Source organism: Ricinus communis, chromosome 9 (genome assembly GCF_019578655.1).
Source record: "Ricinus communis isolate WT05 ecotype wild-type chromosome 9, ASM1957865v1, whole genome shotgun sequence".
NCBI lineage: Eukaryota > Viridiplantae > Streptophyta > Magnoliopsida > Malpighiales > Euphorbiaceae > Ricinus > Ricinus communis.
The window spans coordinates 7,107,975-7,130,937 of NC_063264.1; the positions used below are offsets into that span (position 1 = coordinate 7,107,975).

At 32.5% G+C, this 22,963-nt stretch overlaps 3 protein-coding genes across 4 annotated transcripts; all 3 read left to right on the forward strand.

The window, feature by feature from the left end:
* Positions 1-2,655: 2,655 nt before the first annotated feature.
* LOC8268132 (serine/threonine-protein phosphatase PP-X isozyme 2) lies at positions 2,656-7,573 on the forward strand. The gene is made up of 8 exons (XM_002531161.4): positions 2,656-2,975; positions 3,634-3,786; positions 5,031-5,093; positions 5,169-5,254; positions 6,067-6,142; positions 6,216-6,484; positions 6,554-6,632; positions 7,038-7,573. The coding sequence occupies exons 1-8, from the start codon at positions 2,835-2,837 to the stop codon at positions 7,086-7,088; spliced, it is 918 nt and encodes a 305-aa protein (XP_002531207.1). The 5' UTR covers positions 2,656-2,834; the 3' UTR covers positions 7,089-7,573.
* A 138-nt stretch (positions 7,574-7,711) lies between these two features.
* On the forward strand, positions 7,712-12,252 carry LOC8268131 (putative BPI/LBP family protein At1g04970). 2 transcript variants are annotated; one of them, XM_015726619.3, is made up of 6 exons: positions 7,712-8,556; positions 9,559-9,782; positions 10,171-10,519; positions 10,661-10,909; positions 11,156-11,281; positions 11,837-12,252. In XM_015726619.3, the coding sequence occupies exons 1-6, from the start codon at positions 8,155-8,157 to the stop codon at positions 12,050-12,052; spliced, it is 1,566 nt and encodes a 521-aa protein (XP_015582105.1). In that variant the 5' UTR covers positions 7,712-8,154; the 3' UTR covers positions 12,053-12,252. The 2 variants fall into 2 exon arrangements, with proteins under 2 accessions (XP_015582105.1, XP_002531206.1); XM_002531160.4 differs by having other exon boundaries at positions 9,643-9,782.
* Positions 12,253-15,312: 3,060 nt separating this feature from the next.
* LOC8268130 lies at positions 15,313-22,191 on the forward strand. Its single transcript, XM_015726631.3, has 7 exons — positions 15,313-16,043; positions 16,955-17,336; positions 18,253-19,673; positions 19,888-20,001; positions 20,289-20,443; positions 21,332-21,453; positions 22,017-22,191. The coding sequence occupies exons 1-6, from the start codon at positions 15,594-15,596 to the stop codon at positions 21,378-21,380; spliced, it is 2,571 nt and encodes an 856-aa protein (XP_015582117.1). The 5' UTR covers positions 15,313-15,593; the 3' UTR covers positions 21,381-21,453; positions 22,017-22,191.
* The last annotated feature ends 772 nt before the right edge of the window (positions 22,192-22,963 follow it).

The following is a 22,963-nucleotide window of genomic DNA, read 5'->3' on the forward strand; positions in this document are numbered from 1 at the left end:
CCCCCCCCCCCCCCCCCCCTTTTTTGTCCGTCCTTTTCAACAGCTTCTTGTTTTCTTCTTCTTTCCTTATGGACCTCTCTGGCTTGTGAAAAATAAAAAACAAACTAGTAAAATTGTAATGTTCCATTAAGTGCTTTTATCCATGATGATATTAATTTCACTTTTTTTTTGTTCAATTTGGTTTTTTATTTTACCACTTTGGCATTAATAAATTTAAACTACATGAATCAAAGAGGTAGTTCATGATTTTTACTAGTTGCCCCGTATCAATTTTATTATATTAATTTTTTTTTATATTTTTATATAATTAACTATTAATTTCTTTAATTTAAAATCAATGCAGTTGAAGAACTAAATTGAAAAATAAAAAATTATAACCTTTAAACTTTACCAAGTATGAAATCCATCGAGAATTAAATATTTTTTTATTATGTTAAAATGAAAATATTAATTTTAGTGAGAGTAATAGATAGTTTTACAATAAGTTAATTTTAGTATTTAACAAATTAATTAATTATCATTTTTACTTATTCTAATTTTTATCACAATTTATGTCTAAAAATTTAAAAATTTAAAATATTTTTATATTTAGAAAAATATTATCAAGTATACAATTTAATTTGAATATACATATTTATTTTATTATTATTTTGATAGATATTAGAATTAAACTATGCTAAAAATGAAAATTTTATTCGAATTTAATAAAAAATTAATTTTGAAAAATTATAATATTTAATAAAAAATCTAAAAATTAAATTATTTTTTTATTAATTCAATTTTTAACTGCATTGACTTTAGAAGAAAATAATAATTAGTTTTATAAAAATATAAAATAAATTTAATATAATAAAATCAACACAGAAAACGATTTAGGACTTGGGGGTTATTTACTTCAATTAGTCTTTGTCAGTATTTTCATGTTAAGAAAGACAATAAATTAAAGAGGAAACTGTACCAAAATTTATAAATTCCATTCTTTCTTTCTGGAAAATAAAAACTCTGTCATGATCTAATTGTATGTTTTGAACGTTTGCTGTAGTAATTCTGGAGATAAAAAGAATCTTGGACACGTCAGTGGCATGGTATGATCATCAGGAGATGAAGAACATAAGACACTGCATGTAATATAACAGTAACCGACAGTATTGTACCTAGTCCACGTGCGTCAGATCTCGAACCTTCCATCAGTTCATAATTAATTATAATTACTAGTTTACTTATTATATTAATTATAAAATTAAATCTATAAAATAAAATTTAAAGATACCTGACTTTTGATATTTATTTATTATATCTTAAAAATAACAGTAAATTAAGAATATAATTTTTTAATTATTTTAATATTTTTAATTTTTATTATTATACTAATTTAAAAATTATTCTAAAGATATTTACTAATTAATTATATGATATTATATAAATTAATACTATCAATATACTTGATATTATTATTTTTTATAATTAAAATTATTGTCAATTAGATAATTAATTTATTAATTAATATAATTAAAATATAATTAATATGTGTTTTTAAAATAATAATTATTTCTTAAAAATTAATTTATTATTAATATATTATTTTAAAAATTAAAAATATTTAATTAAAAATATAATTTATTAATTAATAAAAATAACTATAAAATTACATGTAAGATCAAATTCTATACATGTTGAGAATTATACATTTGTATTTAGTCTAATATATATATATATATATATTATATTTTTTATTTTTATTTTGTCATCAGAATTAAAAGAATTTATTTTCATTTTAGTATGGTCGTTTTTACAAGAAAGTAATAAAATTATATCATAATTATAAATTTATTTCAAAGCAATCACGCTGGAGAACTTGAAAGAAATAAATTATTAATACGAAAAATTATAAAAATAAATAAATATACTTCAATTATTATTATTTTTTTTGACAAAAATGTACTCTAATTATAAACAATACAAAAATACAATTAAGTATAAAATACATTGGTTAAAAGTGAGTAATTTTTCAATAAATTCAATTAGACTGCGAATTTACCAATGCAATTTCATTATTTAATAATAATTTATGATGTATTACATATATAATAGTCGGTTTATTACTAATAATATATCAATAAAAGTAAATATAAATATGAGAATCTTAGAATGTGAACCGAGTTTAGGAGTTTTTCATTGAGAGCACAGTTTTAAAATGCTTAATAGTATTTATGGTTTGTTATTGACTAATTGTAAAATTTCCTGAACACTCGGACCGCTCCACATGTATTAGTCCACAGTAAACTCAGTCTAGGCAAGTATTATTCATTTTTTTTTATTAATTATCTTTTTATTGATAACACAGTGATTGAAAAAGTCTAAAAAATTACAAAATTAAAATTGAGCTATATTGTATTAAATTCTTATATATGATAAGAGAAATAATTATTATTATAATTCAATACTTTCAACTTAAGAAAATAAAGCATTTTAAAATAATTGAAATCATACTAAGAAAAACCAAGTGATTATGGAAGAATTCAATTAAATTTGGGATAATTCAAGAAGTAACGATGATAGTGTAATAATAATAATAGCAAATGTGGGCCAATAAGTCAATTTAATAAAAAAATTGAGTCAAAGAAATGAAATAAAAGATAATAAAAGGGCAACATAGCAAAAACCTTAATGCCAAAAAAAGGAAAGTGTGCACTGTAATATAATACAGTAGCAGATTGAGAGACACTAGAGATTCACAGAGAGAGAGAGAGAGTCCAAATTCCAAATTCCCAATTTTGTTGTTTAATTTTAGGGTTTTGGAGAGTGAGAGAGAGAGCATAAAACAGAGAGAGGAAATGTCAGACCTAGATAGGCAAATAGAACAGCTAAAGAAATGCGAGCCATTAAAAGAATCAGAAGTGAAAGCTCTTTGTCTTAAAGCTATGGAAATACTTGTCGAAGAAAGCAACGTTCAACGTGTCGATGCTCCTGTCACAGTTCAGTATTGTTTTTATTTATTTTTTATTTTTTAAACCAAATTCCCAATCTTTACTCTGTTTCTATTTAATTTTTTTTAAAACAAATTGGGTGTGTTTATTGAGCTTTGTTAGCTCTGATTTGGACTGACAGTATATGATTGCCTTTTAATTTCCAGCTAATTGCTTACAAAATATTTAGTCTGCATTGGAGAGTAAAGGGTTCTATTTTAGGGATAATACTAGTATTAGGGTTACTAATATGTTATGAAGATTCTTGTTTCGGACTGAAAATTATTTTGGTCCGAATACTCTTTTAATGTTGAATGTACTTTAGATTAGCTTAGTCTAGATTTACTTATGTGCCTTTTGGCTTTAGGAACTTAGATGTGTGTTTTTAACCCTTTCTGTCCGATTATTAGATACTGAGATTTTAGGATCGTTAAAGTTAGAAACTTCTTCACATGCTTGCCTGCTGGCTAATTCAATTCGTTACCTGTTTGCTTTGATTAACGGGCAGACTTGAATTGAGTCCATTTGTTACTTATCTGTTTCACATGGAAACATTGCTGTTACCTAATTAAATATAAACATCTGGATCGATTTCTTTAGTCTGCTATTGCTCTAAATTTTGGGTACCTGTATTATATATTAAATTGGTTGCAATTCTCATGAATAGATATGTGGAGACATTCATGGGCAGTTCTATGATATGAAAGAGCTTTTCAAGGTTGGAGGGGATTGTCCAAAGACTAATTATTTGTTTCTTGGAGATTTTGTTGACAGAGGATTTTATTCTGTTGAGACATTTCTGCTTCTCCTAGCCCTAAAGGTATTATTAATATTTGTAGACGATTAAGTGGTTTCCTTTTTCTGTTTTGTTCTCGTCTTCTCCTTCACTTTATTCTAATTAGATGAGATCTTGTACTTGTTGATTAATGTTTAAGCAGAGTACCTGTTCACTATGTTCTAGCTGTTCTGTGGTTTCCAAGTTAACTCTTCTGCCTTTCAAATACTTCTTCCCTGTAAAATTTCAGGACACATTGTTTGCTGTCAGATACACTGATTTTTTATTGGATTATTGCGCAAAGTTGGATTGTTGTGTATGCCACTGTCTGATGGTCATGCAACTGGCTTGAGAGTTCTTTGCAAATTTTTGATTGAGAATTTGATGCAGAAATTGTTTATTATAATAATGTTGTATGAAGCCAGTGGCTCTGTCAAAATGTCGGTGTACAAGACTTTTTGGGAGTCATTGCAAAGCATTACACAAACTGAGAGGATTAGGATAGGAAGATGTGGAAACTGAATCCACTGACCTTGTTAAATTCTTGTTACTATTTCCTAGACATATTGGATATCATTGCTGAGCATCACATAAACTGATAGGGTTGGGGTAGGAAGATGTGGAAACTGAATCCACTGGCCATGTTCTTCTAGACTTTTGGTAAGGTGCAAAGCTCTGTGGAAATTGATAGAATAGCAACTAGGAAATTCACATGGATTGAACCTAATGAATGGTTTAGGAAGCAATCAATTTGAGGAAATGATATATGACATAATAGGAGGAAGACAATTAATAGAGGAAGCATTCCATCCCAAAGCACTGGAACACTCCTTTAATGCTGCAGTAATGTCTAATATGATGTAAAAGGCCTTGCATGTACAAATTTTGCCATAAATGCTGTATAAATATGAACCTTTTGACACCTGTATTCTCAATATCAAATGATCTCATAACCAAAGCAGTTGAACTTCTAAAACTTGAAGATGGATCAAGAGAGAACTAAAACTAATCAGCTGTAAGTCTGTCCTTGAGTTTTCTCATGTTGTTATTCTACTAAATCTTACTTTGTTGACCTCAAATTTTTTATTTTGTTGGGACTATTGTATATTCCTTTTGTATCTTGACTTTTAATGTTAGATCTCTTGCATCTGTGGATTACTTATATTAAGCACAAAATCCTCTATATCCTGTTATTATGTTTTCTTCATTCATTTTATCATTTTGTTTCTTCTTATTACTACATCTATTACTGCTACAAGTAGTACTGATGATAATAGTGCATCCAACAGGTGAGGTATCCAGATAGGATAACTCTCATTAGAGGGAACCATGAGAGCCGTCAGATAACACAGGTTATTTGATTTAACTGGTTTTCCTGTTGACATTCTATGCATTGAAGGTATTAATCAGTTATACTTTGTCCGCAGGTGTATGGATTTTACGATGAATGCCTACGTAAATATGGCTCTGTGAATGTTTGGAGATACTGCACAGATATTTTTGATTACTTAAGGTATGGAAATACTGATTATGTAAGATACATGGCTCTTGTGTATATTAAGGTTGAATGGTGTAAAAGACTGACTCAGATGATTTTGTGGGGTTTGGTTAGCCATATGTCCAATATTAATTGTAAATGATCTAATCATCTCACTACTTATGGGTGATCTGAAAGATTTCCTTGATTGGCATGATGACCATCCAATCAAGTTTGGTAATTATACTCAAGAGGGTTGTAAATGGGAACAAATGCATTAGTTTTGTGGCATTGTTGAAATTAACTTCTTAAAATTTCTGCATGTCTAATGTCAGTTAAATTCGACTGCTGCTTCTTTCTGGTGCTTGAAATTGATTGTTAGAGGTTGAAAAGTCAGTTGCCTGTAAATTTTTACAAGATTTTATTTAGGTTATGTTTCTTTTTCACTAAATCACCCGCATTCAGCACACCATTTGTATCATCCATGATCCATCTAGCTGGTGCTGTGAGTTTAATTTGCTTTTGAGGTATGGTTGGAGACAAATACTAGTTCTCCATGTGTAATATCTCAACATTTTATATGCCTTGAGTTTGAGGAGAATTTTCTAGAAGTGATTTGTAAAATATGGATATTGCATGATGAAACTAGAGAATACTGCCACTAATTTACCAGGTGTCAAAGCGTTGTACTTTATATGCTACTTAGAACACTGCAAATTAAAATAGTACTTCCTGATATTCACTTGACATGTCCATTATGTTTCCTTCTTTTTCTTACTTTCCCCTCCCTGTTAAGTTGCTTCCTATTGAGCTAGTCACTTCTGAATTATAGTGCTGGTTTGTTACAGTTTATCAGCTCTCATTGAGAACCGGATTTTCAGTGTTCATGGTGGTCTCTCTCCTGCCATATCAACATTGGATCAGGTTAGAGGATGCATCCTGATTGTTGACATGTATGAAATTTTGCTAGTAGATATTTAAAAGTTCTTTTTGCCAGATCCGAACAATTGATAGAAAGCAAGAGGTACCTCATGATGGTGCCATGTGTGACCTTCTCTGGTCTGATCCTGAAGATATTGTAGAGGGTTGGGGCTTGAGTCCACGTGGTGCTGGTTTTCTATTTGGTGGCAGTGTGGTCACTTCTTTTAACCACTCAAACAATATTGATTATATATGTCGTGCTCATCAGTTGGTAATGGAAGGATACAAATGGATGTTCAATAACCAAATAGTGACTGTTTGGTCGGCTCCAAACTACTGTTATAGGTAAAGAACCAGTTAGAACTCTCCTTTTGTATTTGTTTTAGTCTAATGGTTTCACTTGGACCTCTGCAGATGTGGTAATGTGGCTGCAATTCTGGAGTTGGACGAGAACTTGAATAAGAAGTTTCGTGATTTTGACGCAGCTCCACAGGTTGGTAATTTATTTTTCTGGAAATTGGTTTCAAAATTAAACAAAAAAAATGCTTTTTGGCTATATGATATTTCTTGGTTATTTTAGACTTACCTTGGCTTGAAATTGCACTAGTTCATCTATGGCTTATTGAACAAATATCTGTAAGATATGTAGACTCTCAATAAATGAGGATTTAGTATAATGGTCTTAACCTTACAGATTGTCTGTCTGCATTTATGCGAACTTCATATTGTTTGGAACTTACAGAACCAAAGATTTCACAGATAGACAACTGAGTGTGTGTATGGAAATGCATTAAGGGTTATTTTTAAGGTTGCCTGATATTACTTGTTATTCATTATTACTTGTCTTGGTGTGTTATTTACATCTGTGGTTCACTCCAAAGTTAAAAATGAAATGCAGGAATCAAGAGGAGCGCCAGCAAAAAAAGCTGCACCTGATTACTTCTTATGATACAATTGGCTAAGCCTAGTATCACTATAAATTGAATTGATGAAGAAGAACTTCAGTTGGATTATGAAGAAAATCTGGAGTAACATCAGAACTATTGGAGTGGTTACCCAGTGATCAAGTTCTTGAAATGACCGGGAGACCTTACTTTATGGTTTTTAATCCATTCGGTTTATTGAGGGTGTGCTCTTTTATATTCCCACTTCCACCACCATTGTTGTTACATGTCTGTGTAATATTATTATTATTCTTGTATATCATGCAATGTGCGAGTGAATCATATAGGACACCCACCTTTCATCAACATGGGTAGAGATAAAGGGGTCTTGTAACAGGAATTCGATTTGCTTTCATTTCATTGAGGAAATTACTAGATTAGGTTTTTAGGAGCAAACATTGAAAGGATAAACAGAAGAAGTGTAAGTTGTCATATTTGTTATGCTTTGTCCTTTTGGACAATAAAAAATATTTATGATCGTCTTCTTTCATATGCTTCACTTGCACGTCTTTTCATCAATGTGGGTAATCTACTCTTTGCTTTGTTTTTTTTTTTTTTTTTCAAATTTCAAATCTTTATTATATGATACATCTTTTGGGACATTAATATTGAAAATAGGTAGAAGTGGTCGTTTATGTGTAGTACTCTGCTCAATAAATCAGTCTGAATAATTTTTTGGACTGCGTCTTTGAAAGGCACGTGCAAATTTCTACCTGACGCTATTCGAATCTTGTGGATAGATGCTTCTATCCTGACAAAACATGAATCACGCTCCTTCAAAAGCATAACAGATTAAACTGTCTCTTCTTAACTGATGATGTTATCTAACGCACTTACATACGCGTGGTTCTTGTTTATAGCCGAAATATCTTAAAACATCCAGTCTAACTTTGTATAAATAAAAGTAAATAATGGATAAAACTCCAAAAGACTTTAATAAACTTTTCTTCATGGTCCACCTCCTCCAGTTGCTTTCACTCGATAATCTCTCTATAATCTGCTTCCGTTTCTTGACTTTTATCTGTTCGATGATTTAATCATTTTCCTTCAGTGGGTAGCTTCTTAAAATTCATGGCACGTCCTCTTTTCTTCTTAGTTTTGTTATTTCTGTGGACTCCTGTAAGTACCCATCGACGATCCAATGAACAAGGATTCACTTCTGTGGTTTTATCCAATAAAGGTACTGACTTTGCTAAAGGTATTCTCATAAAGAAGGCAGTGTCTTCTATGATTCCACTTCAATTGCCAGATATTGAGAAGTCTAAGAAAATCCCACTTCTTGGAAAAGTTAATATTGTTCTTTCAGACATCATGATTAATAGTGTTAGTATTGGTTCTTCTTCTGTTGAAACTGGAGATATGGGTATTGTTTTAGTTGCTTCAGGTGCTACTGCTGATTTGACCATGAATTGGATGTACTCTTATAAGAAATGGGTAGTTGTGCTTTCTGACAGTGGACGTGCCTCAGTTCAGGTATATATATGGCATAAAGGGTTTTGCTTTTGCTTTATTTCCTTACTATTCAGTTATGTTTCTGGTTGTTAGTTTCTGCGCTTTGTGCTTCCCTGTCTCAAGTTTCTTTTTCACTTTGACGGTTGTGCAATTGGTTTTATATTGGTTCCAAGAACTTTTTTCTGTCAGAATTCAGTTTATCTAGGGAACAGGAAATTAAAGGATGCAAACGATCACTTGCAGAGCTCTCAATGAAGTAAATATCATTACATAGTGATCATGGCATTTGAATTATGTAGTTTTGGTTGTGATAGTTCAGAATCTAGCTTGTTAATATGATATCCCTCAACTTACAACACATAAAAGAGTAACTTAACTAGTCATTTTTGCATATCAACGCCTGCCTTTGCTAGGCCATTCATACCCATTTATGCTTCCAAGAGTATTAACCTTTTTCAGTGGTGACTTGATATTGTAGTTAGAACAATTTAATTGAACTGCTAATAAAAGCAATCACCTTTCTTCTTATGGGCAGCAATGCCTATGATGTGTCATCTCTAATTTGTTTCTGGAAGTCCATAACTGGATGGAAAAGGCTACTAGTAGAAGGATTAATGTTGCAGCATTCTGACCAAATTGTCAGTTACTGGTTTCTATGGGTTTAGGGATCAGCAATTCTCTATGCACCATGGGCATTGAGAAAAAATAACTTTGGAGAATCAACAAAAAGATTATTGCAAGCATCAGAGTCAAACAACAGAAAAACTTAAATACACAGCAGTAGATTGTTGAGCTGAAATTAGCTTTTCATAAACTTGGTAACAATATTAGTAATGATATAGTGTTTGTCTAAGGCTTATTTTGAATAATTTTTTACCCACTTTTCCTTATTTCTTTTTCCATTAAACCTTTCCATGTTTATTCAATAACAGAAAATGATATGGTAATGGTACTTCTGTTACCAATTTCTCTGGTTTTTCCTTTCAGGGAAACGTCTTATGTTGTAATATCTATTTTCTGTAGCATTTGCTTTTTTATTTGGAGAAGAATAATCCTCGACGATTTTTCAGTTCACGAAATAAAGAATTTGATGTTACTCTTATGAAGGTTAAAGATATGGAAGTGGGGCTTACTGTTACTTTAAAAGAAGAAGATGGAACTCTAAAGTTGTCTCTCTTGAACTGTGGTTGTAATGTGAAAGATATCTCTATCAAGCTGGATGGCGGAGCATCCTGGCTTTATCAAGCGTAAGCAATCCTCCCACATAAGTTAATATTTTTTTGAGAAGCTATTATTTATCCCTTTGTTTTAGAGTTTAAGGTGTTACGCTTAATATTTTCAGGTGAATTATGTTGCAGGATATGATTCCAAATTTAGTTCTTACTATACTGCTAAAGCCCTATCATTTCAATGAAAACATAATATGTATTTTTTATTTTTGCTTTTTAGGTAGTCTATTCGCTGCATAAACTTGGAAATATTGTAATTGCTTTCAATTGTTTCTTCAAGAAGTGATATAGGATTAGAACGCCTCTTATCTTGTTCTATTTGTGCTTCAATACCATTCTCTGGCTATCCATCATGAGTTGTTGAAGAAAATATATTCTTACTGCACTTTCATCCTTCATCTTCCAGGGTGGTTGATGCTTTTGAAAGGCCAATAGCATCTGCAGTAGAAAATGCTATTTCCAAGAAAATCAGAGAAGGCATATCAAAACTCGACTCTCGATTGCATTCACTTCCAAAGCGATTCTCTATAGATCACGTCTCTGCAATGAATGTTGCTTTTGTAGACGATCCTGTGCTGAGTAATTCTTCCATTGAATTTGATATCAATGGTTTATTCATGGCATTGGATAATGTTTTAATTCCCAACTATTACTACGGAGGAATACAAGCGGACTCCTCAAACTGTCCGGCCAAGATGATTGAGATTTCATTACATGAAAATGTTTTTAATACAGCTGCAGCTGTATACTTCAATGTAAGTTCTTATCTCAATAGACATACTGCATATTCTTCTGGATCAGCCAATATGCCCAGCCATGGAACAGATGCACACTTGCGTGACATATAATGTTAAGCAGTTAAGTTGATGGTTCTTTGTCTTAACTTCTGTGGTCAGGCAGGTTATATGCATTGGGTTGTGGATAGATTTCCAAATCAATCCTTCTTAAACACTGCAACATGGAGATTCATATATCCTCAACTCTACAAGCAGTATCCGAATGATGACATGACTCTTAACATGTCACTAACTTCTCCACCAGTAATAAAAATTGTAGAGAATGACATTGATGCCACCATTTACTTGGATGTGACAGTCAACGTTTTGGATGCTAACAAAGTTATACCAGTTGCATGTGTCTCATTGGTATGGCTTTCTATTACTACTTAGTAACCATTTCATTTTCTTTTTTATGTATTACTCTCTAGCCATATGCCAACTTAAGTCTTCAATCTTTTATTTGAGAAAGTAAACTTTCAGAGCTTAAATATATTGCTGGCGACTTATGTTTCGTGATGCATCCCATACTCTATTCTTGTATTTGAAAGTTGGGAGCAAAATGCTGTCGGTATGATGTTCTTGATTCTCCATAGCTGCTCTTTGTTGGTGCAGGTAGTTAGATCTTCGTGTTTTCCGCATATGTTAAGGAATAAGCTAGCTGGTGTCCTCAAGTTAAAAGATTTCACTATGTCTTACAAGTGGAGCAGTATAGGGGACCTGCATATGCATCTATTACGGGTATGTTAATACTGATTTCATACTGGATCTGTTACCTGCAACTTGATTATTTTCAAGAGTCTGAACTTGTTCAGTAGGTTTAGTAATTTATAATTCTCCATATTGGAAGGTAACAGCTCTATTTGTCTAGATAAAGTAACACATAAGATACTGATATATATGGTGATCTGGAGGCTCAAAACTATAAATTCCCTGAAAGATTGTTGAAGTGATGCGGACCTCTTTGTCTTGGTTGCTAAATCGGTAGCCATAATGTCCCTCGACTCGAGGAGTCCATCTTCTCGGAATTATCCAACCTGTAATAATATGTGAAACCTTTGCAGATTTGAATAAATTGAGCTTGAAATAGTCTGCTTTGTGGACGGTACATAACAATGTTGTTCATTCATATAATTTTATCAACTGCAAGGCGATAGCTACATAATTAGTTGATGATATCTCTTCTTTGAAGCATCCCATAGGGAGAGAGAATCACGTATCTCATTCTTGACTAAGTATTTAAACAGTATATCAATCTATTATTTAGCCTCACAAAATCTGGTGAACTGTTTGCAGCCAGTAGCTTTTGCTGTTCTTGAGACTATATTCATCCCATACATGAACATACGCCTCATGAAGGGATTATCTTTGCCACTTCTGCATGGATTTACACTTCGCGATACTGAAATACATTGCAAGGCTTCAAAGATGACGATTTGCAGCAACCTTGCCGTCACATATGGGTACCTTCTCAATCAGCAATCCCACCCACTACAGTTAGATGTTCAATAATACTGTAACATATATATATAAAGGAAAAAAAATTGATTATCTTCATATGCTAGGATAGTAGGTGTATATACGTTTGTAGCACGAAACAGTATGCTAAACACTCAGATCAATTCAGGTCAGTATCTCATCATATATGTGCAGTGATAATTTATGGTGTTATACGTGCTGGAGCTTCTAAAATAAATTTTGAGTTTTTATTATATTTTTGCTTACATTCAAAATATTTTTTGGCCTAGACCCACTAAAGTTGACATATTTTCAAACACCAATCCCATTTACATAATACTTTACTGCACTTACTCGAATAGTTGAGGTAGTGCAATATAATGATTATTTCGTTGACTGAGATATTTGAGGCAATGCAATTGAGGCGGTGCAGTGTAATAATTATATTGCTGACTTAGGTGGTGCAGTAATTATTTTGCTGATTCAAATATCTAAGGTGGTGCATCGAAATATCATTATGCAAGGATGTTGTTGAGTCCACATTAATTACTGCAATGACTTAGCAAGTTGAGGTAGTGCAATTGAGGCGGTGCAGTCTAATAATTATTTCACTGACTTAGACACTTGAGGCAGTGCAATAATTATTTTTGCTGACTCAAATATTTAAGGTGGTGCAATGAAAAGCCATTGTGTATGGATTACTTATTCTAATATTTGAAGCGATGCAGTAATCTTTTTAGATATCTAAGGCGTCACAATGGAGAACCTTAAGATTTTATTGAATCATCACGTGTAAAATATGGAGAATGAGAAGAAATCAATTGGTTTAAGAAGTTGAAAGTAGCGGAGAGATGTTTCAGAAGAAAGTATAAGAAAGAATTGTCCTTTAGGAGGGAGTTGGAAAATTTTACTGCACCACCATCTAGATAACAATCCGACGTTCAACTTTTGAGAAAGTGAGAGAGTTGATGACACCGTTTTTCTAAAATTAATATCACTTGCTTAATTACCTCAACAAGTTGCTTCATTAAGGATGTGAATTGAAGCAGTTATCAGAGACAATGACCACCAAGCTGAGGAAATCGATAAATTAAGAAGCTTACTTCAGAATCATGACCAACAATCATTTGAACAAAAATCATATCAACAAATCAAAAATACTTAACAATATTTTCTCTATAGTACTGTAGTTTTTTACTTATTCAAGTTTTCTTTGAGTTCCTTAATTCCCTTAGCTTAGATTTATTTTAGTATTCATAAACACTATTCTTTCAATTTAATTTCTTTAGCTTTCAATTTTATTAGTCTTATTTTCTCAGTTTTTAGTTATAGTCTTTTATTTTAAAACAAATATTTTACTTAGATTTAACAAAGTTTTTAGGAATAGAGTTAAGAATTCAAAAAATTTTAGATTCCTTAAGTCCTTTCGTATAATCATTCTGATAGAAGTTAGATTAACATAATTAATTTATTTTTTATTAACATAATAATTGTAGGATAATTCACCTTTGGTAAATTTGAAATATTAGCGTACGTGCAGACAATTTTGATCATTTATGTTTTAATGTTCTAATGATATTAACATTTTATTTATGAATTCTATAAAAAAAATTATTATTAACAAACTTGAAATATATGTTCATATATAGCAAATCTTATCTTAAAAGTAGGAAAGTTTGTCCATTATTTTTTAGAATGAGAATTCTTTCTCTAAACTTAGTCTACGTTCCCATTTATAAATAAAATTAAAAAATAATTGACACATATTTATTAGTTTATAATAATATGGTATGAATCAATTATTTAATATCAGAATATAAAATATTTATATATACGTGTCATTTTTCTATTTATTTTGATGTATATCTTAAATCTAGATAAAAATTATATATTTCTACTAATTAACCACAAAAATAAAAGACAATTATCCCGTGTTATCGGTTATGTTGAAAATGAAGAAAATGGCCAGCAACAAAGTGATATTTCGTCTTTTTCACCTTTATTACAACTTGACAAATTAAATAAACTACAAAATTGCCCCCACTCAAAATTAGTAGCTACACTAATAAAAAGAATGGATTTGTTTCTTATGTTACATAGTTTAGTTGGAAAGTAATTAAATTACAAAATAAAACCAAGTATAATGAAAAGATAATATTTTATGCATTTTGTGATGTTATTTGTTTATTTATAAAAAAAAAAAGAAGAAGAAAAATCCAATCAACAACAAAAAATAATTAAGACATATATATGATACAAAGGATCATAGGAGAAAAAATTCACAAGGGGAGGAAGGAAAAAAATGAATTCACACATTTCATAAAGAAAGAAGATATGAGAATAAAATAATATAGTAAAGGTGAAATAAATATTTTTGCCTCATAAAAATTATTAATTTATTGAAATTTTTAAGGAATTATACTATATATTTAGGATTTAGTTTAGCTATAATCAATTTCACGCAACACTACATTTTATGAATAGCTGTTAATGAATTTAAATTTTATTAAGTTATATTGTTTGTGCTAAATAAGAACTTTAGAAGTTATTTTCAAAAAACTAAAAATTATATTTTGGAATAAATTATAATAAAAAATTCATAAAATAATAAAATAATATATTAAGATCTTAAAAAATATATTAACTTATTAATATAAAATTCATTTATAATTACATATTTCTCTAAAATTTAAATTAGTAAATAGATTTCACACAATTTTATGAAACATATACTTATATCTTTCTTATTTTAAAATTTAATCAAAATATTCTTAAGTTTGATGATGTTTATATATTAACCCTTACAATTTGTCCATCAATTTTGAAGTAAAGCTATATATATTAGTTACTCATATTTTAAACATAATAATATTTTAGTCTAATCATTCTAGTATTAAGTTTTTTTTTTAAAATAATTCAGGGATTAAGTTGTTACTTCAAAACACTGAAAGAAAAAAATTGTCTGGAAGTGAAAATATATGGACTAATAATGTGTATATATTATTTTAATAGGAGACGAAAGTGTACTTAAATTTAAGAGTGGAGGACAATATTATTTTTTATTCTTAAATAAAAAGAACATAAATGTGGATTTTGTTAAAATGAAAGGGGGTTTTAGTAAGTTACTATGAAATTAATAACACCGGATTATTAATTAAGCGTGACGTGGAGCACGGGCATTGGCTTATTAACAAGAACCGTAAGACTCGCACTGCAGCGAAGTCAAAATCCCAGTACACTGAACCGGATCGAAGTGCAGAAAACCGCCCGGTCCACACAAACCGATATATAATAATGAAAACCTAATAAATAACCCAATTCTCTAAAAACACACACACGCTTTCTCTATTACCCTCTGTCTGTCTGTCTCTCTCTCTCTCTGCTCAATTCGCATCCTTTTCTTTTTACTCAAATTACGAATTCAATAACATAAATCTCTCTAATTTACCCGCCAAAAACGTTTCTTTTTATAATTTTAACGTCTCAAAAATTTAAAATTTTCGATCTCTAGGGTTTCTCTCTTTCTCTTTCTTTCCTCTTACAGGTCTCTCCTTTATTAAAACGGGGTCGTACATGGGATTTGCTCTTTAAAAACATGGATACTTGTAACAATGACGTGGGTAAAGAAACTGGTAATGTGAATAGTCCTCAAATAGAAAAGGAGGTTAATTCAATCAGCAAGAGGGGTTTAGAGAATGGGGAAACTGGAGAATTAGGGTTTAGAACGGTAAAAAAGGCGAGAAGTGCGACCGGAGAGATGCAAAGAGTGGCGGAGATTGTTCTTGTGCTGTCGGCGATGGCTGGGATGAGAGGAGGGAAGAATCCGACAGAAACGGAGGTTAAATTAATGGAGGAAGCTAGGGCAAAGTTGGTAGAGATTTGTCAGGATTGGAAGCCCAATGATTTAGTTGCCAGAGATGCTATTGGGAGTGTTATTGAAGATTTAGGGCTGAATTCGAAACTAAAAGATCAAAGATTGGGTCAGTTTCGAGGGCCCAATACTAGACTCTCGATTAAAGAAAAGATCTCATTTGCAAAAAAGAAGGTAATTTTGATTATCCTATCTGTCTGAGGTTTTGAATTCTTTTTCTTTTTTTCTTCTTTTTCGAGTAATATTACGATTTGGTTTTGTTTTTAGTTTGTGCTGTGGTTTTTGTTTCAAGGGTTTACGTCTTTAGTTTGCTTCCGTATATCTTAGTTTAGTGGAAGTTCTAAAGTTGGGTAGGATTATCTATTTATGTTTTTTGATCCAGTTGGTTTATTTCTTTTGCGTCCTTACTGTGGAAACTCATGATATGTAATATGTTAATTGTTAGTAGTATATGTACTTATATCGTAGTGATCACTACATATACTGATATACCATTTGTGGATTGTGAGGTCAAGAGCATCAGTAATTTTGTAGTTCTTTTTTTTTTTTGGTCAAGTGCTAGGAGAACTGGAAAATGCTCAGTGGGGACAAATACATTAGGAAAAGAGCTACAATTTAGGTAGTAAGATCTAAAATTCTTTAGTAAGTGGGATCTGGCAGAAGTGCTTGGTACCTAACCCTTAATGGGGTGTAGCTGTGCGGCTCATCAGCCTACAGGTCCTTGTAATATGGAATAAAGGACTTATAAACGCAATTGGATTACTTTTCTTTTCGCTCAAATGAAAATAAAATAAAATATAAAAAAGAATATAGTGGTTTTTGATTTAGGTGTTTGGGCTACTATGTGTTATCTTGTAAAGTGAGTTCTGAAGGTTAACTGACACAGTTGAGTAAAAGAGTATCGGCCTTAAGATATTAGGCTCATGATATTATATATTTCCTGGATTAAATCTAAGGGTACACTCATGAGTGGATCGAGCTAACTTGTTATCTCTGCTCAAGCTAGTTAACTATCTTTCTGCATTTTATTGGATTTTATTAAACTGTTACAATTAAAAGATGCGAGGCTTTTCTTGCTTCTCCAGATGGAAGATTCCAAAAAATTCCCTGCACCATCTGCTACATATACATCTCAAATTTCTCAACCAAGTTTTGGTGCAATGGGTGAAGTCTGTGGGCCGTCCCATTCTATTCGCGTGTTTTCATCAGACAAACCCACTAATCCACTCTTACCTTCTGGAAGCCATCCCACTTCTTCAGCTCTTGGGCATGTTTTGGCAGTAACTTCTACATCTATAACGCATCACTCTGCCACCAGTGAAGTAAGAGCTTCTACAGTATCCACAGGGATACCCAACAGCCATCCAGGAAGGGATCTATCTGTGTTAGCAGGTCCTAAAGTTGAAAAAACAAATTTTAAACCGGAGGGAGGATCAAATGGGACTTCTTATGCACCACAAGTACAAGGTAACCATTTTTCCCTCTCCCTTAATATCTTGTCTTCTTGAATCTGTAATGGTGCTCTAGTATCAGTCTTTCTTTTACTTTTTTTTTTTTTATAAAATATTTCTATTGTAGATATGATGTTTGGGTTGTTGAACCTGGCAGTTAATTCATATACAACATAGGAAGATGTAATCAAGCAAATTTAAGAATAGCTTGTCTGGGGAATTGTAGAGAACTTGCTCTAATTGCAGAATTTTGATATCACAGTATTAGTATTTTCTACGGCTTTTAATTTCTTGTCTTTCACACTTCATTGGGTGATGCTAACTATATGTTAGAGTATCACCTTGAAGTAGAAAGCACTTGGTTGCAAACACATAATAAATTTGGTGATTTGACAGCAAAAGCAATAAGAAACCCACTATAATAAAGTATTTCTAGCGCCACAGGACATGATATTTCAAAATTAAATCTTGGTAACACAATGCCCAAAGCTCCCATATAATAGATGCATGAAAGCTAGATATATATACTGACTATGCTCGAAAGAGGGGAAAAACAGAATCCCCATGTTGCAGTATATGTTGAGATTCATACTGAAATAATCAGAAATCTAGCGATTGGAGACTCAGAAAAGAATCAGTTCATTTTTAACCATATAGTCACATAGATCGTAGTAAAAGGTTTCATATCGCAAAACTGTTTAGATTTAGCTGGGTTGTTCTCTGTGACCTCTTTGCTGTTCCTACAACACCTAGTATATGTTCTCATGTGTGCATTTCTGGGAGAAATAGATGGGCAGGAAGGAGGGACTGGATTAAGTGATGGGTTGAGACTGATGTCCCTGTTTCAGAAGTGGAGTAGAAATTGTTCAATATCATCATCTCCAATTACTCTGTTTTAAGATATTTATACTTTTTAAATTGTCTGATTGCAGCAAATGTTTCTGCAAATCAGCCATTGATGAATGCTCCAACATGGTCTTTGCAATCTCATTCTGTGCCCTCAAACAAGGCTACACCAGAAAATAAGGCATTAAATCATAATTTTGCCAAGGCTGAGGGAGCTACTACTTTGGCTATGTCACAAGCTGCACCTCAAGCTGGAAGAGATCAAGCATTTAGACCACTTATCACTCAAAGTCCATCTGCAAATTTGCAAAGTATAAATCAGCCTATGCAAGGAGTAAAGTATGTTCAGCCACCATCATTTTTCAATAACCACAATGAAATTGCTAAAATTGTTCAGAAATTGTTGCAACCAAAACTTCCTGAACATCCTACATGGACTCCACCTTCAAGGGATTATATGAATAAGCCTTTGACTTGCCAAATGTGCAAAGTTGCTGCCAATGAGGTGGAAACTGTAGTGCTTTGTGATGCTTGTGAGAAAGGATTTCACTTAAAATGTCTGGAGGCAGTGAATCAGAAAGGAATACCAAGAGGTGGCGAGTGGCACTGTTTGAGGTGCACAGCTTTAAGCAATGGGAAGCCTTTACCCCCTAAGTATGGTCGTGTCATGAGGAGCATAACACCACCCAAAGGGCCTTCTAATTCAGGTGGTGCTCAGCCATCATTAGAGAAGAAATTTGAAACTTTAGATGAAAAGGTTAATCAAGAGAAGTTAACAGCAAATGGCAGCTCTGGTTTACGAAATCCTGCAGTATCTGGTACCGTAACTTGTGCTGAATCAACATCTGATTTGAAAAGGGAGATTAATGGGAATAGTACCCCGTCAAGTGTGAAAGATATGGATCAAGGGATGTGTGCTGGCCCAAATAACTCAACGAACTCTTTGGGTGCTGTCTCTGATTATCCTTCTGTTGGTTTATCAAGTGGAAGCTCTATTCAGCTAACACAAGTATCTGGATCATGCATACAGGATGAGCGATCAGTTTCTGAATCAAAATTGCAGTCTCCTGCTATATTATGCGAGACTATTACTAACAAATTTGAAAACTCTGAATCCTCTCACAATTTACAAGATATTAACCAAAGAGAATTATCTAGCACTGGTGAAATTCCAATGAAGACTAGTCAGAACAATTGTATGGTTGACGAGTTGGAGAGTATAAGAGGCCATAGTGACTGTCCCTCCACATTAGATATGAAGCAAAATGAGCAAGACATAGCCCATGCAAAGTCCGTCGGCAGTTCTGAAGCTAATAATAAGGCAAGAATGCATGCTGGCATGAATTCTGCTGGTATCCACAGTGTAAAATGGATCGGCAATGTACTTAAAGTCGCAGATGGAAAAACATTTTATGTGTCCTGTTCTGTTGGTGGGGCGACATACAAAGTGCAGGATCATGCCCTTTTTCGTTCTAGTCATGAGAAACTGATACCCTCTAAACTTCAGGCAAGTGATATGCGAGTCATTCCATCATATGTTTATTGCAGTAGTTTGTTGGTACAGGAATGAAAACATTAGAAATTAGTTCTGTGATTTGTCTGAAACTAATTCATTTCTCTACTATTGCTTGCCATTAGTATAGGTCGCTTCATTTGGTTGAGTTTGGTAATAGTCTTTGTTTCAGAGTTCCTTATATTCAGAGGGTGACTTATTGTTGCAGGCAATGTGGGAGGATGTTGAAACTGGATCAAAGTGGGTTCTTGTAAGACAATGCTACTTTCCAGGTGATTTGCCCAAGGCTGTGGGCCACCCATGTGCCCCTGAAAGCAATGAGGTAACTTTCTTCTCATCTACTTCTGTATTTCTCGAGTATTTGAAGTTGTCATAGAATAGTTTGATCATTTGCACAATAGTTGAGTGTTTTTGAAAATTCAATAAAAATAAAATAAGCTCATGCATAAATACTCCCACGCATGTGTATCTTCCTAAAAGGTAGTGTATCAGTTTCTAGTTGGTGAACTTTGTTGGTTGATTTTAATTCTGCCCTCCCCTTTACTGAATATGCATTTTGACAAATGTTGTATTTTCACGAGAATTTAACTCCATGTTTCTATTTTATAGGTATACGAATCTAATCACGAGAGCAGCATATTGGCTGATTTGATTCAAGGTCCATGTCAAGTACTCCCTCCTACTAAGTTTCAAGAAAATGCTGAAAGACGAAGTCAGTTAGGAATTGAGGGTAAAAATGAATCATGGCCAGTTTTTTTATGCAAGTACGGTCCTTCATCTCTTAATTTCGAATTCTTGCTTAACGTTCACAATTGCTTGCAGCTTGAGAATGTCTGCGTGGTGTGTTTATCTAAATTTATGTTTGTGTAGACATGAGAATGCAATTTTTTTCTCTGAGTTATTATAATCCAGATAATTTTTTGGCATCAATTATGGAGAACATTCTTTTTTCCTTTTGTTTCCTTCTCTACATGTTAGAATTTATCAAAGATTTAAGAGTGAAAGGAAGCATGCTCAACACCCCTTATTTATATAAAGACATTCTGGTGCCTGTTTATCAAATTAATGAGCATCCTGATCTCATAGTAAATACCTAAAGGTTGCCCTCTGTTCACTATCTGAGATGGTTGTCCTGTCTTTTTAATCGTACAGGTTCTAACAGCTAGAATACATAGGTTGTGACAACTTCAATATGGACGAATGTGTAAATAATTTTACTTGTAAATGCTAGTTCAACCAATTAGTTTACTTTTGAAAGGAAGTTTGCTTTGTTTTCCCACGAAAAAGTGGATATACTCTTGCTCTTGCCTGGAGATAGATTAGTAGTTTCTTTGAGGTCATATTGATTCTTATATTTATGAGTTTGATGAAACTTGAAATGCATATCTAGGTATGATAAGTAGTAGACTACTTTTTTGCTGAACTATGCCTAGAAGGATATCATTTTTTATAATCAAACAGTTGAGGGAATGCCTATTTGATTGACTATAAGCCTGTTCTACAATGTTTTACATTATTTTTTAACTATTCTGAATTACCTCTAAGCTATGAGGACATGTACATACGGTAACTTTTTCATTTTGAGTGAATTTGACTTGATTTTTGCTATTCTATTTTGACAAGGGAATTCTTTTTTTTTTTTTTCCTTCCAGATGGTTCTATGATGAATCCAAAGGAAATTTTCGACCTGTTTTCAGTTAGTCATTCATGCACATATTCTGGGGGATAGTGAAGTCTGTATTTTTGGCATCTTCACAGTGCTCCTTTTGATCAGGTAGGCTTGCTCCACATATGCTGAAAATTGCTGCCTTATCAATGAACTTGTGAGCCTTGTATTGATGCTATGGAGGTCATGTAGAGAAAAAGAAGCATATAAATCTATTTAAAGTGGTGGCTTCTGTATGTTATCATGTATGTGCTCCTAGTACAGCTTCAGTTCTCTCTGCTTATGGGATTTACAAATACTGATATTTCATTTTCAGTGATAGCCATAACCATGTGAGATTATAGGAAGACTTTTTTTTTTTTTTTTTCTGTTGGTTTATCCCTCCCCATTTGATAGTTACGGTGCTAATGACCTGGGAATGGTAGGGTTGTAGGACTAGATATAGAGATTGTGTATTAGAAATGCATGTCATTGCAATTATATGACAATCTCTGGAGATTAGGCACATTGTTTTTAGGTCGTCATGGATCAACTGTTGTTTTCCCCACTAAATCATGGTTTTCTCTGCCTTTTACTCCTTTCATTATAATACCCTTTCTTTGTCATTTGGCTTAGCATCTCTCAGTGGATATTATTAAGTTTTGTTTCTTTTTTTTGGTGGGTAATAACAGGAAATCAATATCAAATGGGGCCTGCAGAAACATGATGAGTGAGTTTTGATACTCATGTCTTGTACAATACCTATCGCTAGTTCAGCTCTGTATTATTTATTCTATACCAGTTTGTCAAAGATTTTTAGTGTACTGTAAATCATTGCTTAGTAAATTGTAAAATTAGTTTTCTGAAGCATTCTCTCAAATTTTTCTTTTCTTTTGAATTAATTTAGGTTTCAAAATAAATGTTATTATGCTAGATAATTGTTTTGAGTTAGCTTTTCTACTTGGTTATTTATTGGGTTATTATTATTTAAAAGAAAAATTAAAGACCTCCATATAGTTATTAGAAAAGCTTTCCCAACACATAGGCAACATTAACAAGAGGGTTTTGAAGTGTTTGGTTTCTGTGGGATGGTTTACATGTTGGGGTGATTTCACATTAACTGGATGTATTATTGCATGCAATTACTATTCATTCATGCTCCTTTTTCTTTTCTCGAGCAAAGAAAGAAATTCATTAAAGAAGATCATTACAAAGGAGTGGTAAAAAGAAAAACCTGCACAGGAGGATTAGCAACCCAAGCAAAAGAGAGAGACTACCCATAATGATATGCCATTGTCAAGTTTGATCTGTATTCCCTTGGCGTTCATTAAATTGCTGTAAAAGGACAAGAATGCAAATTTCTTTTTCTTATTTTGTTTTTGTTTGCCATGTGCATCAGCTCATCTCCAAAAGAAAACTACATTTTTCTGGCAATTGTTTGTTTTGGATGAATTATGGACCAAGTTATATGACCTACGCCTCACTACCCTACGGGTTTGTGTGTGCGAAGTTGCCGACCAATGTCCAGTTTAGAGGCTTGATTTTATGGTGGGAACTATTAAATATATTTTGTTTCAATACGTCTTAGTTACTTACATGGGCAAAGCAAAGCATAGCATGTAAGATCCATTGAGAATTA

Bases quoted from the DNA above. Each gene is read 5' to 3' on its own strand.
- LOC8268132 (XM_002531161.4), top strand. From the start codon at position 2,835: ATGTCAGACCTAGATAGGCAAATAGAACAGCTAAAGAAATGCGAGCCA. The intron at 6,143-6,215 runs GTTAGAGGATGC...TCTTTTTGCCAG, and splicing joins CCATATCAACATTGGATCAG to ATCCGAACAATTGATAGAAA. The intron at 6,633-7,037 runs GTTGGTAATTTA...AATGAAATGCAG, and splicing joins ATTTTGACGCAGCTCCACAG to GAATCAAGAGGAGCGCCAGC.
- LOC8268131 (XM_015726619.3), top strand. From the start codon at position 8,155: ATGGCACGTCCTCTTTTCTTCTTAGTTTTGTTATTTCTGTGGACTCCT. The intron at 9,783-10,170 runs GTAAGCAATCCT...TTCATCTTCCAG, and splicing joins GCATCCTGGCTTTATCAAGC to GGTGGTTGATGCTTTTGAAA. The intron at 10,910-11,155 runs GTATGGCTTTCT...TTGTTGGTGCAG, and splicing joins CAGTTGCATGTGTCTCATTG to GTAGTTAGATCTTCGTGTTT.
- LOC8268130 (XM_015726631.3), top strand. From the start codon at position 15,594: ATGGATACTTGTAACAATGACGTGGGTAAAGAAACTGGTAATGTGAAT. The intron at 16,044-16,954 runs GTAATTTTGATT...TTGCTTCTCCAG, and splicing joins TCTCATTTGCAAAAAAGAAG to ATGGAAGATTCCAAAAAATT. The intron at 20,444-21,331 runs GTACGGTCCTTC...TTTTCCTTCCAG, and splicing joins TGGCCAGTTTTTTTATGCAA to ATGGTTCTATGATGAATCCA.